Genomic DNA, 15960 nt, shown 5'->3' on the forward strand with positions numbered 1-15960 from the left:
TAAAAAAAAAAAGAAATCACGAAAGGTGTGTGTCAGGGTTGTATCCTTAGTCAATACATATGCTGAGCAAATAATCCAAGAAGCTGCATTACATGAATAGAAACGTGGCATCGGGATTGGAGGAACACGCTTTAACAGCTGCGATATGCAGACAGCAAAGCTTGAAGTCTTTACTGATGAAGATCAAAGACAACAGCCGTTAGTACGAATTACAGCTCAATGTAAAGATAAGTTTTCACAACTTAAGCATCATCATGATCAATGGAGAAAGATTCCAGTTGTCAAGCATTTCATCTGACTGGGATCTACACACAATGCTCATGGAAACAGTCAGACCTGTCTCCTGCAAAAGACCTCCTTAAAATGTTCAAAAGCCAGGATGTCACTGTGAACACTAAGGTGCACCTCACCCAGGCCATGGCATTTCCAATCTCCTCATCCGCATGTAGAAGCTGGACAATAAATAAGGAAGATTGAAGACCTGATGCATTTGGATTACGATGCTGGAAACAAATGTTAAAACATACAGAGACTGTCAGAAGACCACACACATGTGTCTTGGAAGAACTTTAGCCAGAAGATTCTTGGAAGGCAGAACGGTGAGCTTTACCTTATAGCAGAAAACAGGCCTCACACTTGGTAGGGAGTCAAAGACACAGAGGAGGTCCTCGATGAGATGCATCCACAGTGGCTGCGACCAAGGCCTCGAACATGGCAATGATTGTGAGGCTGAAGCAGGGCCGGGCAGCACTGCATTTTGTTGTACTTAGGGTCACCATGAGTGGAAACCAACTCACCAGCATCTAACAACAACAACAGGCCTTCTTTCAGCTTCAGGAAGAGGAGAACTAGTCTCCAGAGGGGAAATTCTTCCCTCGTTTTATTGCTGTTAGCCATTCTTTCATCAACCTCAACTCGGGGAGAACCTGTGCACAGTGGGATCAGACCGTGGTAAGCTATAGGGCTTCTACTGGCTGACTGTCAGAAGTCCTTTGCCAAGCCATTCTTTCTAGTCCATCTTAGTCTGAACGCCTCCACTGACAAGTGCTGGCTGACTTTCTGATGCCCTGGCCTGATACTGAACGTAGGTCTTCCACACTGAAGGGAATTCTACCACTGAGCCCCCTCTTCAGTCTTCCACATAAACTACACAGTCTCTGTCCTAACTCTTGGATCTCATCTCCTCCTACTCTCCCTTTGTTCTTTAGACTCCAGCCATGCTTTCCCTCGTTATATAACAGAATGGGCCAGATCTACTCCATTGCAAGGCCTTTGGTTGGTTCTTCCCTTTGCTTAGCACAGCTTTCTTTAGACCAGATCTCTGCCTAGCTGCCTCCTTTCCCATCAACTCATCTCAGATCAAGTGTTAATTCCTACACACATACACACAATCCTTATCTGTATAACCGACCCAATGCGGCTTCTCCTTGCCCATACATTTCTTTGAATGACTTGGCTTTCTATGATTGTCTTGCTTGTTCACCTGTCTATGGTGTATCTCCTAGTCTGCAGCCTCCATGAGAGTTGGGCAATAGCATCTCCAGTTCCCTACTAGTCTCTCCAGCTCCAGTACTTAAGGGATGCTCAAGAATGATCTGTTGGATGAAAGCATGCACAGATCCACACAGAGTATGATTACATTTTTGCCAGAGAAGCACAGAAGGGAGAAAAAAAAAAAAAGAAATGATACTGTACCTTGTTCGTGAGGAATCCATGTCCAACACCAACTTTGCTAAATGTTTCCTCTGTTTTTGAATATTTGGGATTTCCACCTGTGGTTATGGGTGATAAGAGCAAAAAGACACCATTCAATTGAAGATCAAGATCAATTCTCAATCGATGAATGATAGCTGCCCAACACGTTTACTAGATGTCCACCCATCCTTATTTTCAGATGAGATCCTCGATAACTTTTCTTCAGGTAACCTCTGCTCACTTTTTGTGGGCCATCTGCCTGGCTCTCCATCAAACCAGGCCAGATTATGGGTCATGGGCAAACGCTAGATGGGATGGAAATGAAGGGGCATGCGGTAAGATCGACTCTCCAATCTTACTGCCCAAGGGAATGCAGCAATGCAATCAGTGTGCATTTTTATGGAGATCAAGTAAAATTTGTCGAAAGGAGGTAATGAATAAAATATATTGTCGTGGGTTTTTTTTCAGCTTTTGGAAATTCCTCTATCCTGGTTGTGTAGTGGAGCTTTATTTATATCTTTGTTTCTAAAAATGGCTTCAGTGAATATTCCAAGGCAGTGCTTTGGTTTTTAGGCCCAGCAAAAATAGGGCAGGATGTGAGAATGAAAAACAGCAAAATCGGCCATGAATTGAACTAACTCATCACAGGCTGAGCCTTTTATATTAAGCAACAATATGAGGGAAATCCAAGGTCTTTGTGGTGCTTTCCATTCGCGCTTCTGTGCAGGGATGAGTAATGGACGGAGCGTAATAGTGTGCGTGAGCAGGGGAGTGGGGAACAGCAGTCCACTAGTCGCCCAGAGCATCCCTCAGCCCCAGGGAAAACGGAAGAGGGCCAGGAGTTTCTGGTACTCGTGCCCAGGGTCAGTCACTGCAGCCAAGTCAAGCCAGAGCCCGGCGGCTATCACTATGAACAGCACACATTTTCTCTGAAGCATTCTAGGACTGAGGATAATCTGAACTTCTTAGAACACGGGCTCTAAGAAGCTGCAGCCGATCTATACCGAAGCACCATATCAAAGATTCCCCCAGTAAAAGCACCATATCAATGATTCCCCACGTATGCTGCTGTGACGTTAAAAGGAAGGTCACTGGTATTTCAAATACCAGCTGGTTCGCCCATGGTGGATGAGTTTTAGCAGAGCTTCTAGACTAACAAACTAGGAAGACGGACCAGGAAGTCTAATTCTTGGGAGCGTGGGGGGGTGGGGTGTCAAGTGAAAATCTCATGAATACCAGCGGAACAAAGTGTGATATAGTCCTGGAGATGAGTCCTTCAGGTTGAAAGGCATTCAAACTCTAACTGAGGAAGGGCTGCTTCTTCAAAGTAGAGCTGATGGTGAGGAAAGGGAAGGAGGAAAGCTCTCAGGACTTGCATTTGCTGATGAGGCACCGCACACACAGAGCAACAGCTGCCAACATCCATTAATAGAGTACAAGGCTAGGAATACTGGAAGCTGTCAAAATGAAATTGAACTCTGAAAATCACTTTGTCATTAGTGAGCTGAAATGTACTGGCCATTTACAATTGGACAAATGGCTTACTATGAGCTCTGGTGGTGTAGTGGTTATGCATTGGGCTGCAGTCCCCAGGCCAGCAGTCTAAGACCACCAGCTGCTCCACAGGAGAAAGATGGAGCTTTCTATACCCATGAAGAGTTCCTCAGAGGGACAAGTCTACCCTGTCAGCTTTGTCTGCCTCAAAGTGCTCACAGCTGTGGAAGGAAACAATGGAGAAGCGCAGCTTATCAATCAAACAAGGTAAGGGAGAATTATGGGACAGACCAGAGGGCAGCAAACTGCAGGCTATGAGCCATGCTCAGCTCTTTCAGGAGTTAACATGAAGCAAAGTGGAAAAAATGGAAGGCTTTCTTTAGGTAATTGTGATTTCAATGTTTGTACATAATATACGTATGGTTCTGGAATCATTTTTAAGTTGTTGGCTCTTCTATCTCAAACGTTTGCTGGCCTCTGGAACAGACCATTAACTACTCATATTGAAGTTGAAGCTGCAGAAATCTCAAGCAAGACCACAAGTCAGGTGCAACCCTGAGTATATGCCACCAGAGTTCAGAGACCATCTGAAAAAGAGGCTTGATGCACTGAGCATGAATGACTGAAGATCAGCCCAGCGGTGGAATGACATCAAAGACATCAGACATGAAGAAAGCACACATCAGGTAGCAATCAGTGGATGAGGGGGGGGGGGGGGGAGCATTAGAGCTGATTGCTATGATGTAGATACAAATCTTTTTAGAAGTGGTTTAAGTGGAAGTGTATGAAACGTGAATAATATAGCAAGAAAACTACTTAAAAGAAAGCCAATTTGACCCATGGTTACCATGGGTGAAGGGGTAAGAGCTTTTGCTAGGGGGCATTGAGTTCATTTTAATGGTGCTGGAAAATTTTGGAGAAGGACAACAACATGAAGAGTATAATCACTGAATTATATATGTAGAAGTTGTTGAACTGTAGAGTGCTTTGTTGTGTATATTTTGGCCAAAATTGAAAAAAATTACATAAATTAAAAAAAGAAAGCAGAAATTAATTGAGAAGTTGAAAAAGAAAGAAAATACCAAAATGGATGTCTGAAGAGACTCTCAAGCTTGCTCTAGAATGTAGAATAGATAAAGCAAATGGAAGAAATGATAAAGCAAAAGGACTGAACAGAAAATGTCAAAGGGAAGTTTGAAAAAATAAAGTACTATAATGATATACACAGAGATCCGAACTTGGAAAGCCAAGAGGGAAGAACACATGGAATTTCTCAAGCTGAAAGAGCCAAAGAATAAAATCAACCTTCGAGTGGCAACATTGACGGAGTCTATGGGCAAAACATTAAGAGTATCAACAGAATATGGCAAGAATACACAGAATCATTGGGCCAAAAATAAATGATCACTGCTCATTTATCCAAGACGTAGCATATGATCAGGAACCAATGACAGTGCTGACAGAAGTCTAAGCTACGCTGAAGGCCCAGAGGAAAACAAGGTCTAGAAATCACCGAAACACCAAACGCGATGCTTCCCCAAACAGACTCCACGCTGGAAGCCTCACTCGTCTCTCTCAGGAACCATGGAAGACAGCCAGCTACCTGGCCAACCAACTGGAGATCCATGCCTGTGTCCATCGCAAACAGAATGCAGAAACTATCAAGCAACATCACTAATATCACACACAAGTACATTTTTTTCTGAATACCCATCATTTTTAAATGGTTGCAGCACCCCACAAACAGGAACTGCCAGAAATTTAAGGAAGATTCAGAAGCCAACACAAAACAAAAGATATCATTGTTGACGTCAGATGGGTCTTGGCTGAAAGCAAAACATGCTAGAAAGATGTTGATTGTGTTTTCTGACTACACAGGGATTCGACCATGTGACTCAATGAATTATAGATAAAACAAAAAAGTAGAAAATTCATCCCAATTATGTTCATGTGGACCCTCTATATAGAACATGGGCAGTAGTTTGAACAGAGCAGTAGATTGAGCACGGTTTAAAATCAGAAATGGATGCATCAAGTTGTATCCTTTCACTAGACGTATTCAATTTGTATCCTGAGCCAAATAATCTGAGAAGATGGAGTCTATGAAGACCTCCTTTGAATACTCGTGCTTGTGGAATTGACTATGAATCATGACGGTTCATGTGTGTCCACGTGTAACTGTGTGCATAGGTTTTTAATGGCTGAATTTCCACAACCGTATCACTAGGCCTTTTTCCCAAGGCTCCTCTGGGTGTGTTCCATTATTCAGTCTGTAAGCTAGCAGCTGAGCACATTAACCACGGATAGCACCTGGGACATGAATACGTAAGGCACTAATAAATATGGATCTACATATCTGCCCCACGAATAGCACCAGGGGTGTGTGGAATTGCTGGGGGCAATGCAGAGAAGAAACCAGAGAAGACCCAGGGCAGTGATTATAATGTGGTAGCCTCTAGTTAGACTCTAGCGGTTCCAGTCATTTTAAATGTATATTGATGAAAATTAAATTTAATTTTTTAAAATTAATTCCTCAGTCAAAACAACTACAGTCCAATTTCTTAAACTGCACATGTGGCTAATGGCTACCTAACAGTGCAGGTACTGGAAATTGCCGTCATTGCAGAAGTTGTAATGGGCAATGTTGGTTACATTTCACATGACCAATAAAAGGAAACTAGAAGGAAGATCCAGGGTTCTGGGCAAACAAAGTGGCCTAAGCATTCCCTTTCTAACGTCACAAAATTTCACTTTGTTGAGGTGAACAAATTGTCACTTAGACGTTAGGTTTATTTTATTGGAAAATTTAGTTTTGTTTCGTGTCCTCTCGGCCCCAGAGGAGCACGATCCAGAAGAGGGATTACAGATTGCTCGGGCACAGACCCCGTTTTCTTGTACGGAAATGAGAGACCTTTTCCACGCTGACCGAGGAGAGTGGGAGTGGGAGAAGCGGGTAGGGCAAGTAGCTGCAAGGACCTCCTTATTTAGAAATCCTGCCCAGGTGATTAGATGATTCTTCAATCTTTTTATCGGACTCTCAACATTGAAATGTGGGACTTGAACATTAGGGGTCATGAGAGAGATTTTATTTTGGGGGTGGGGGGAGAAACAGTAACACCAAAACATTACCCCTAATCAATCCACTCCCTATTTCTTAAAGTACAGTAGGGATATAAGCCTCATTTTTCTCTTCTTTTTCCATACCTCTTCAACTCTTCATCCTCTTTCTTTCAATAATATAAGGAAAGCTTCAGGATCACAGCATTCAATAGGCAACAGGATCCAAAATCTAGTTAACTTAAGCTTTGCTTTCATCCTGTTGACTTTTATGTATTTCCAGTATTTATAGCAAAGGACACTGCTTCTCAATACAGTAGTGATATAAAATTCCTTTTTTAAAAATAGACTTAGGAAAATATAAATTCGTCAGGATCAACTGTTGTTGAAAAGCAGTGTCGGACTGTCACGTGGTCAAACAAATGGAACGTCACAGAGTCCCCTTCTGTAGTGGTAGAGGTGATTTTGTTTTGGAATCGTTGAAGGGATCCTGGCTTCCATTCCAAATGGGTGTCTGGGCCACATGAGATCACTAAGCCGTCTTTATTTCTTAGGTAAGCAGCCCCTTTAATCCCAAACCTTGGTACAGTCCGGGTAACTGTACAAGCCTCACGGTGCCATTCGGATACCATCCGGCTTGAGATAATAAGCAACAAGCCGTACATGATAGCAAATACAGAACTTTCTCACCAGAGCCCGCTTCTGCTGAAGAGCGAGATCGTGAAGGAAGTGACGAGGTCTGTGGAGGAAGCGCAGCTTGCCCAGGAAGTACAAGGAAACACCCTTCAGGAAGAGTATCGAGAATATTGCCAAACGAAGGGGAGAAGCCTGTACGCACTTCTAGAGGAGATCAGGGACCTAGCCCTCCTGGATGTTTCCAACAATTACGGAATGTGAAACACTGATTTCCTAAAGGAGCTTTACTGCCAATGGCTATTTCAGTGTTCCCAACATCCAGACCTAATTTGTGTGTGACCAGTCCCTCAAGGATTGGGTAGCCATTTCACACGTCAAATGTTTTCTCATAATCCAAGTTGCTTCAAATAAAGTGTACAAATGAGGTCAAAAAAAGAAAAAAAAGAAAAGCAGTGTCGGGGAGTAGGGTAAGGGCTAAGAACAGGAATGCTTCAAGTTGGGTAACTAACTCTCTTGCGCATTAACATCTATCTTCATTCTTGTTCATACCTCAGCCAATAAGAACAGGGGCTCAATCACATCTCTCTCTACTTGCAATTCGAAGTGTATCAGCTCTTGAGCCAGCTTGTCTTCTGTATCTCCACAGAGTTTCAGCATCTTCCTGCAATAGATGGGAGGGAAAAGCCACACTAAACATCCTGGAATTCCACCTGTTTCAAACTCAGGCCATCTCCTGGCTTCAGTGGTGTTTGCTAGTTTCCCTGGTGTTTCATTAGCCAACTTGTCCTACCTGGTACCATCTCTGAGATGAATGATTTTTCAAACAATGCTGAGGACCTACCAAAACGTCTGGAGTAAAGGGTTACGCGTGAACACCTGAGGGAAAAATGGAGAACAAAAGCAGACTCACGTGCAAGAAGTGCACAGGTCTCCAGGGAGCCAGCAGCTTCTACTTCCCCCGGAAGTGCTGGAGAAACTAGCTAACAGCGATCTACAACAGCCCCACACATTACAAACACTCCATTTTAGCAGGTTCTTAAAAAAAAAAAAAAATCCACATATGGAAGCCATAAAATCGTATTCATATTAGTGTTGAAAGGGTTAGCAATTATCCAGTGGATAAACCATTCTAATGAGTTTAACAAAAACCTGAAAGAGTAGAATGTGAGGCCATGTCCCTAGAAGAGAGGATACTATTTAAAGGTGTCACTCTCTCCATAATGACATGCAGATGGTCCTTCCTTCTCACACTATCGTGTTAAATGAAACTAGATTAAAAACCCATTACAAATCAATAAAAGGCTAAGCCAGGAGATTACAAATCTGCCATTTTTCTACTTTACCCAAACAATGAATCATCCTTGATGTGAATGGGTTTCATATCCTTAGTCTCTTTCAGAATAATTAGCTGCTATTCTGAATTAAATACATACCTTTATGGTCCATATTTTTGCAATTTACATGTGTGTTTACATAAGAGTATATCATTTTTAGTCCTTTGCCTAACTGAAAATGTTTACATCAACAGTTTAACATTGAACCTATCCTTCCATTACTTGCTCTTTGACTTCATCATTATGTTTGGGCTTATCTAGGCAGAATTTCATTTTATGTATAATTCCGATATAACTACCTACCAATATCTTCTAAAATCAACAGTATTTTGTTTTATTATGCCATATTATGGTGAAAATATTAACTCCAAGTAGTTTCTATAACAATTATCTTTTTTTTTAAATCATTTTATTGGGGGCTTGTATAACTCATCACAATCCATACATCAATTGAATCAGGCATGTTTGTACATATGTTGCCTTCATGTTTTCTAGACATTTACTTTCTATTGAGCCCTTGGTATCAGCTCTTACCCCCACCCCACCACCAATTATCTTTTAATTCCAATTTTTCATGAGCTTTTGAAGACCCCTCATATATTCACCAAATCATTTACCAATACAATTTTGACATTCATAATTCAAGGGCATTGATTACCTTCTTCATGTTGTACAGTCATTGTTGTTAAACTTCTCCAAATTAGTTCACTACTGTTACCACATAAATGCTTCTTAAGCAAACTCTTCCGCTTTACCTCCCATTCTACCCATTAACCATAAACGATCCATGATTTCCATTTACAATATATTTGCTCATTTCATATAGGGGATAGCATTCAGTCTTTACTCTTATCACGGACTTATTTCACTCAGCATGGCTTCAAGGTGAGTGCATCAAGATTTCATTCCTCTTTATTGCTCAGTCGGGTTCCACTGGCAAACATTCTGTTCATCTGTTGGTGGACAGCTCAGTTGATTCCCTCCTTTGACTGTTGTGAACAATTCTGCAGTGAACATTCATGTCCAGGTGTCTGACTGGGTTCCTTTCATGTCTCATGAGGAGACACCTCGGATCAGGAAGGATTCAACCGGGTTTTGCTAGTGCATGCACTGCTGCAGGAATGGGTCTAGTCTCTTTGCATGTGTGAGAGTTTTCTACGATAGACATGGGCAAAAGTCCTTGCAAAGTGACCGACTGTCCCGGCTGACCCTCAGAAGCATGGGCGGGAGCGTCCATTGCTCTACACTCCTGCCGATCTTTGGAACCAGTAGGCTATAAAATTTCTCCAGAACTGGTAGATATAAATATTATCACATTCTGCTTTTAATTTGCATTTCCTTGACTATTGATGAGATTGAGCATGTTTTCGCATGCTGCTGGGCAGTCAGAACTGAATCCCATCCATCTCTTTCCCACCTTCCCCTACCAGACCCAGCAGGAAAAAGTGGTTTGCTGGCAGTTAGAGATTGTGGTTAGAAGACCCACACTGAAAATGCCACTGGTCTGCAGTAGGTAATCAGGTATTTGCACTATATTTCAATGCTATCCTATTCAGAGCCAAGTCTTAACTAGTCATTACTGTTCTTTGATGCACATCTGATTTGTCCCCAGACCCCTGGTGCCCCAGTTGTCATGTGGTGGAGTACTCATTCAGCATTTTATGCATCTAATTGAGCTCAAGTCTCTGCTGCTTTCCTGATCTCTGAAGACACTGACTCGTCCTGGGTGCCAATGAGTTCATATTCTGGAATTGATCTCCCAGACCTGTGCCCATTTGGGTTCAGTTTAAGTGCTCTCTCTCAAGCCCACGTGTCCACCTGGAATTTCCCTTGACCATTTCCTGGGACTCCCTTGGCCTCTATCCTGTGTTGGAACTTTTGTTTTCTGTATCCTTTGAGTTCTTCTTTCTTGGTTAATTACCATTATGGAGCATGCCTTGCTTTAGTTTCCTGACGGAGGAGTTTGTGGGAAGTCAGCTTTGTAAGACCTTGCATGGAGCATCATTCCTTTCTACCCTCACATTCATTGATAACTAGGCAAAATAGTAAACACTATCATGGCCATAGCTTCCTTCCAGAATTTTGAAGCCACTGTCCGTCTGATGGAAGCCCTGGTGGTGTAGTGGTTACACATTGGGCCGTGATCCATAAAGTCAGCGGTTCAGATCCCCCAGCGGCTCTTTGGGAGAAAGAAGGGCCTTTCCACTCCCATAAAGATTTACAGTCTTGGAAACTTGCAAGGGCAGTTCTATCCTGTCCTAGAGGCACCAAGAGTTGTCGTCTACTGGACGGCTGTGCATTTTGGATTTTGGTCTGATAATATTCTAGCTGCCAGTAAGTCAGAAACTATTCTGATTTCTGATCTTTTGTATGTGACTATTATTTTACTGTAAAGCTGTACAATCTTTTGTCATCCGTATTCAAGATAATGAATTGTGGCACAGATTTATTTTCTTCTTCTACATTGACTGTTGGATGTCTCCTTCAATGTACACTCATGTCCGTCAATACTAAACATTAATAAATTGAGTATTTCTTCTTCTATTCAAGAATGATGGTTATTTAAGCATTGGATTGTCAGATGATTTTTCTAATTTCCTAACTTTTCTATTTTTCATTCATGCTTTGGTCTTTTTGCATTCTTTTCTGGATGGATTTCTTCATCTTTATCTTGCAAACCTACTGATATTTTTATGTTTGCTCTCATTTTTATTTCTATGAGCTTATTTTAATCAGGATGTTTCTTTCCTATGAATATTTCTAAGGTAATATACTCACTTCAATTGGTATTTGCTATTAATGTCATAAATTGTCATCTATTATCTCTTAAAAGATAAGTGATAATGTGTTTCAAATTCTCTCTTCCTTCACATACTCTCTTTCCTTCAAAGTTGAAATCTCTCCCTACTGATTTGGTTCGTACATTTTATGTTAGTCTCTCCTCGGGTATCTGGCAATCATTTGTGCCTGTCAATAGTCAAGAGCAAAGATTGACAAGCTTTGTGTTTGTGAGTGAAGCTGGTCAACTTAAAAGTTTCTTTGTTGGATACATGTGGCCATCCATTGGATAACTGCCCTCATGGCAAGATCGTGGGATCTTTAGGCCATTCTGATTGAGCTTATCAGATTCCCCAAAACTCTTCTAATTTCCTGCCTCGAGGGTAAAGGCCCAAGTAATTTAAGTGGGTAAAAGGATTGGTCTCAGCATTGTCACTCCATCCTCTCCTTTACTGAGTGATATTCTTGCACTCTGCTGCGACTGGTGCCCTCCATTCTGGACACCCTTGTTTTATCCCTCAAGAGTAAGTCTCCAGACTGCTGCAGTAGAGAAGTGAGAGTTGTCCAGAGTTGTGCCATGGGAAGGAGCTTGGTGATCCAAGGGCTACTCTAATAATTCTCACCCACTAGTCATCATTTTCATCAATCACCTCACTCCCAAACACCTACTGCTTTACAGATACTGAAGTCGCCCATTTCTGAGCCGTGGGATGACGTAACTATGTTGGACCCTAGTGCAGCCTATTTCAGGCTTGAGATTCGACGTTCTAGGACTTTTAGAAGTAAATCAGTTATTCATGATTCAGATGTGTTATAGTTCTCCAAACACTGCTGCTGCTGTCTTTTCTTCTGGTCCCTTTACCCCAGCTCCAATTTTTGTCAGTTTGTATTTAAAAAAAACAACAACAAAACCTTTAATGTAGTTTCCATGGATTGTGGAAAGGCACAAATTTAGATGCATATGCTCAATTTTGCTGAGAACTATGCTGAAAACATCTCTTGGAAATGATGTAGAATTAAACTTCATTTTTATCCATCTGACTTTTTAAGTATTTTAAACAGTTGAGTTTATTCTATTTACATGTCTTATGATTAGAACTCATACATGCCAGAATTGCTATTTTCTGTTTGTCTATCATGCTTTTTCTTTTCGTAGTATTTTCTGACATTTTTTCATTAAAAAAATATTTCCGCTTTACTTCTTTTACTAACTCAGAAATCAAGTTTCATTTCTATTGTTTTTGTGACTACGCTTACATCTCTAACATTTGGCTTTAAAGGTAGTATTTTTATCCTCCTTTTAAGCAATACAAGTATTTGAAAGAAATGTTGTAAATGACCAGCGTTTTACTTTCACTGTGCTCTTAACTCCCCAAATAATCATTATTCTCCTACTATTTTCTTTTGTTTTCAATGCTTATTGATATTTCATCACATATTCACTAATATCTACCTTACTCTTAGAATTTCACTTCTGTCTTTTGGATATACAGGTAGTCTCTGACTTACAACAAATTTGAGTTATGATGAACTGGTCTTAAAACCATCTTTTTTCTTTTTTGGTACAGCTCATCATTAGAAATATGTATTATATACAATTATGTCGAGCTAACTTGCTCATGTTGTCATTTGTATGTCAACGCCAAAGAAAATGAGATTTATCACGATACTTCTAATAAAAGAGAATTGTGAAGAAGTTTTTAAAAATTAGATATGTGAATTCACAGGGGAACAGACCTATGACAGAATCATCAGAACAGAATATTATCTCAATCAGGGACTAACTATAATACATGTGGCATGTTCTTTCAGTGATGTGAGGTAAGGGATCTAGTTTACCCAAAGTAAAGCGGCCTTGGATCCTGAGAGACGAGGGTTGGAACACCTGGAAAACCTGAGTCTGTAATTTCCAGATCACACTGGAGGATTTGTGGTGGTTAGTAGGGGCTGGTGAGACCAGAAAGACTCCCCTATCGAGCTGATAATGGAGTCCTGGTGGCACATGGGGTTAGGAATTGGGCTGCAAACCACAAGGTCAGTAGTTCAAAACAACCAGCAACGTCATGGGAGAAAAACGGGGTTTTCTACTCCTGCAATGACTTCCAGTCTTGGAAACACACGGGGCAGCAGTTCTACTCTGAGCTACAGGGTTGCTATGAGTCTGAGGGACTCAGTGGCAGTGAGTTTAGGATTGGGGGGTTTGTTTTTGGAGGGCTGGCACCAGGTAGCCCCAGGAGTCCAGCTGATATGTCATCTCCCATGCAGGTCTGGCTAATAAAAGAATAAGAGCTGCAAACACCAAAGTTCTGAGCAAAGTCTATTAGTAGTTACCAGCGGCGGCTTAAGGGGAGAGGGATGGGGAGCTCTGCGGGGAAGCACTGAGCGTGTGCTGAGTGACAGGGAAATTGGGACAGATGAACAGGGATGGCTGAATGACAGGATGAACGCTGAAACATGTTGAGATGGTTAATGTTTGGTTACACGTTTACTTAACACAAATTTTTTTGATTCCTTGGTTTTTCTTCAATTCTGCCTATTCTTTGTTCATATTGTTTGATTCCCTTGTCAAGGATTTTAATCTTTATTTTTTTAATTTCACTTGAAACACGCTTTATATTTTCTCTCATACTTTCGGTTATTTTCATTTGTTGGGCACAAATTCACCCATTGATCACAGCTTCTAGCTCTCATGTGATTCTGTTTGGGGTTTTCACTGAGAACTCACAGCCAACAGGGGTTGTTCTGGGACTGAGGAGTTTCTTATTTGCCTTTGACTTTCCTGGAGCTGCAGGGATTTCAATTGCCCTTCAAGAGCTGTGTGTTGTAAATTTTCCACTGGGCGCTGCCTCCCAGCACAGACAATAGCACTGAGGAGCTGATGTCGTACTGCTAACCCTTCCCTTCTCCACCCCACTGCCCTCGATGATCTCCGTGCTTCCCTGAGGAGCTTCAGACCCGTTGTACAGGTGGGGATGTACCTGAAGCCAGGGAGTGTCACCTTACCCAAGAAGTGTGTCATCTCCCAGGACAGCTGACCCTTCCATCAAGCACTGAGCCAGTGTCGTCAGAGGCAATTTTTTCTTTAAAAAAAAAAGGGGGGGGACAAGTGTTATAATGAAAACAATTTTTGACAGTTATATAATTTAAAGTAGCAAAAATTCAGATACTTGCCCACAAACAAGTTACTAGCTAAGAAACAAACCAGTTAAGATACGTTAAAAGTCTACTAATTCACACTATATAACACTGTATACAGCAATCCAGACATGCTAACATTTTAAAATAGGAAGACTGTCGTACACTTCCACTGTGAAAAATACAAATAAAGCTTACTTGCATCACTTTAAAATGCAGTGAGGTAGTAAAGAAATGAGAGAGAGAGCATTTCAAAATCATGTTAATATAAAGATTTCAGCAGTGCCGCATAATTTCCAAAAGTGTTGGGCTGCTAGCCACAAGTTCAGCAGGCTTCAAGTCCACCACCAATTCAATGGGAGGGAGATGGGCTATCCGCTCCTGGGAAGACTGAAGGTCACCGAAACCCTACAAGGGTTGGCTGTGTTTTGAAATCCACTTAATGACAGTGGAGCTTTCAGGGTGGTGGTGTTGCTGTTCGTTGTCTTCATGGCAGCTGCCACCCTAGGGTGGCCCCATGTGCAACAGAAAGACACAACGCCCAGGCCTGCACATCGTCACAATGGGGGCTGTGCTTATTGTTGAGGCCACTGTGCATTTTGAGTGCCATTCCATCTAAGGGCCCCATCGTTCAGCACTGTATCAAACAATATTCTGTTGTGATCCGCATTTGACTGTCTAATTTTCAGACAACCAGGCCTTTCTTCCGGCCCCACCGAAGCTTCTCCAGGATGCATAACCCGACGGGCTTTCGAGATCCCGGTGGGATAGCTCCCAGCATGACAGCAGCACAGAAGCCATCCCACTAAACAAAAGGGGGCAAGAGGGCTGAGGAGAAGGCATGGATCTCGTTTTGTAAATACTGAGGGTTACGGTCAAGAAGGAGCCTTGGGGGCACACTGGATTAAGTACTAATCCCAAGTCAGGAGTTCAAACTCAACGGCCAACACACCATGGGACAAAGGTGAGGCTTTCTCTTCCTGAAATAGCGACAGCCTAGGGAACAGTTTTACTCTGCCCTGTGGGGTCACCACTCAAGGGCAGTGGGCGAGTATGGTAAAGGAAGTGATATGAGGATTCACGCACAATCATAATGCCCCTACAGAGGGGCAAAGAGGGGACAGGAATGCAGCATGACATCTGGGTACAATAGGTATGCCCCTCCTGGGGCAGGACCACCCTTCTTCTCATTAGGTATCAGCGTTGTCTCCTCACTGACCTGCAGACAGACACCGGGACACAAACGGCTAGGTTCAACATGCTGGCATGTCTTTGCACCTACCGGGCCTCATGGCTACATATGTAGTTCTCACAGGGAAGAAAGACGGAATTCCACCCAGCCTAGGACCTCCTGGCTTTATTTTACAGAGAAACTCAGTAATGACTTAAATGATTCATCCAGTATTTACAGCATAGGTTCCTAAACTTATTTGGCTTATTGCTCCCTTTTTATAAATAATCTCAAAAACCCACAGGAGCAACTCTAATGTGTTCTATAGGCTCACTGAGAGTCATAATTGACTCATTGGCTGTAGAGATTTTTGTGGTAACAGACCCCAGGTTTATAAACACCAGATGCTACTCTCATCGGTCTGGCATAAGGGGGAGGGAGAGTGAAAGTAATGACTACAGGAACATGAGGCGGAGAAGTTCAAATCGTTGGGAGCATTATGGAGAGAGAGATCCAGGCCCGGCTAGAGTCGCAGCGATGGACGCAGAAGAATACAAGGGAAGTGCATCCAGGAGCGGCCTTTATGGTGAGGCTGGAAATCAAACCAAGCATCAGCCATGCCTCGCGGTGATTTTGCAGAGAGTAGCCGAGGCACAGAAA

At 42.2% G+C, this 15960-nt stretch overlaps 1 protein-coding gene across 1 annotated transcript in view; it reads right to left on the reverse strand.

Moving 5' to 3' along the window:
* Positions 1-15960, reverse strand: part of ARHGAP44 (Rho GTPase activating protein 44) — a 111450-nt gene that overhangs the window by 71463 nt on the left and 24027 nt on the right. Inside the window, exons 3-5 of the mRNA XM_013008221.3 lie at positions 13998-14074; positions 7432-7543; positions 1696-1772 (exon numbers count right to left, since the gene is read on the reverse strand). Coding sequence (XP_012863675.2) covers positions 1696-1772; positions 7432-7543; positions 13998-14074 — 266 coding nt within the window. The remainder of the gene's footprint in view (positions 1-1695; positions 1773-7431; positions 7544-13997; positions 14075-15960) is intronic.

Source organism: Echinops telfairi, unplaced genomic scaffold (assembly GCF_000313985.2).
Source record: "Echinops telfairi isolate 266 unplaced genomic scaffold, ASM31398v2 ScPeMD7_2010;HRSCAF=2546, whole genome shotgun sequence".
Classification (NCBI taxonomy): Eukaryota; Metazoa; Chordata; class Mammalia; order Afrosoricida; family Tenrecidae; genus Echinops; species Echinops telfairi.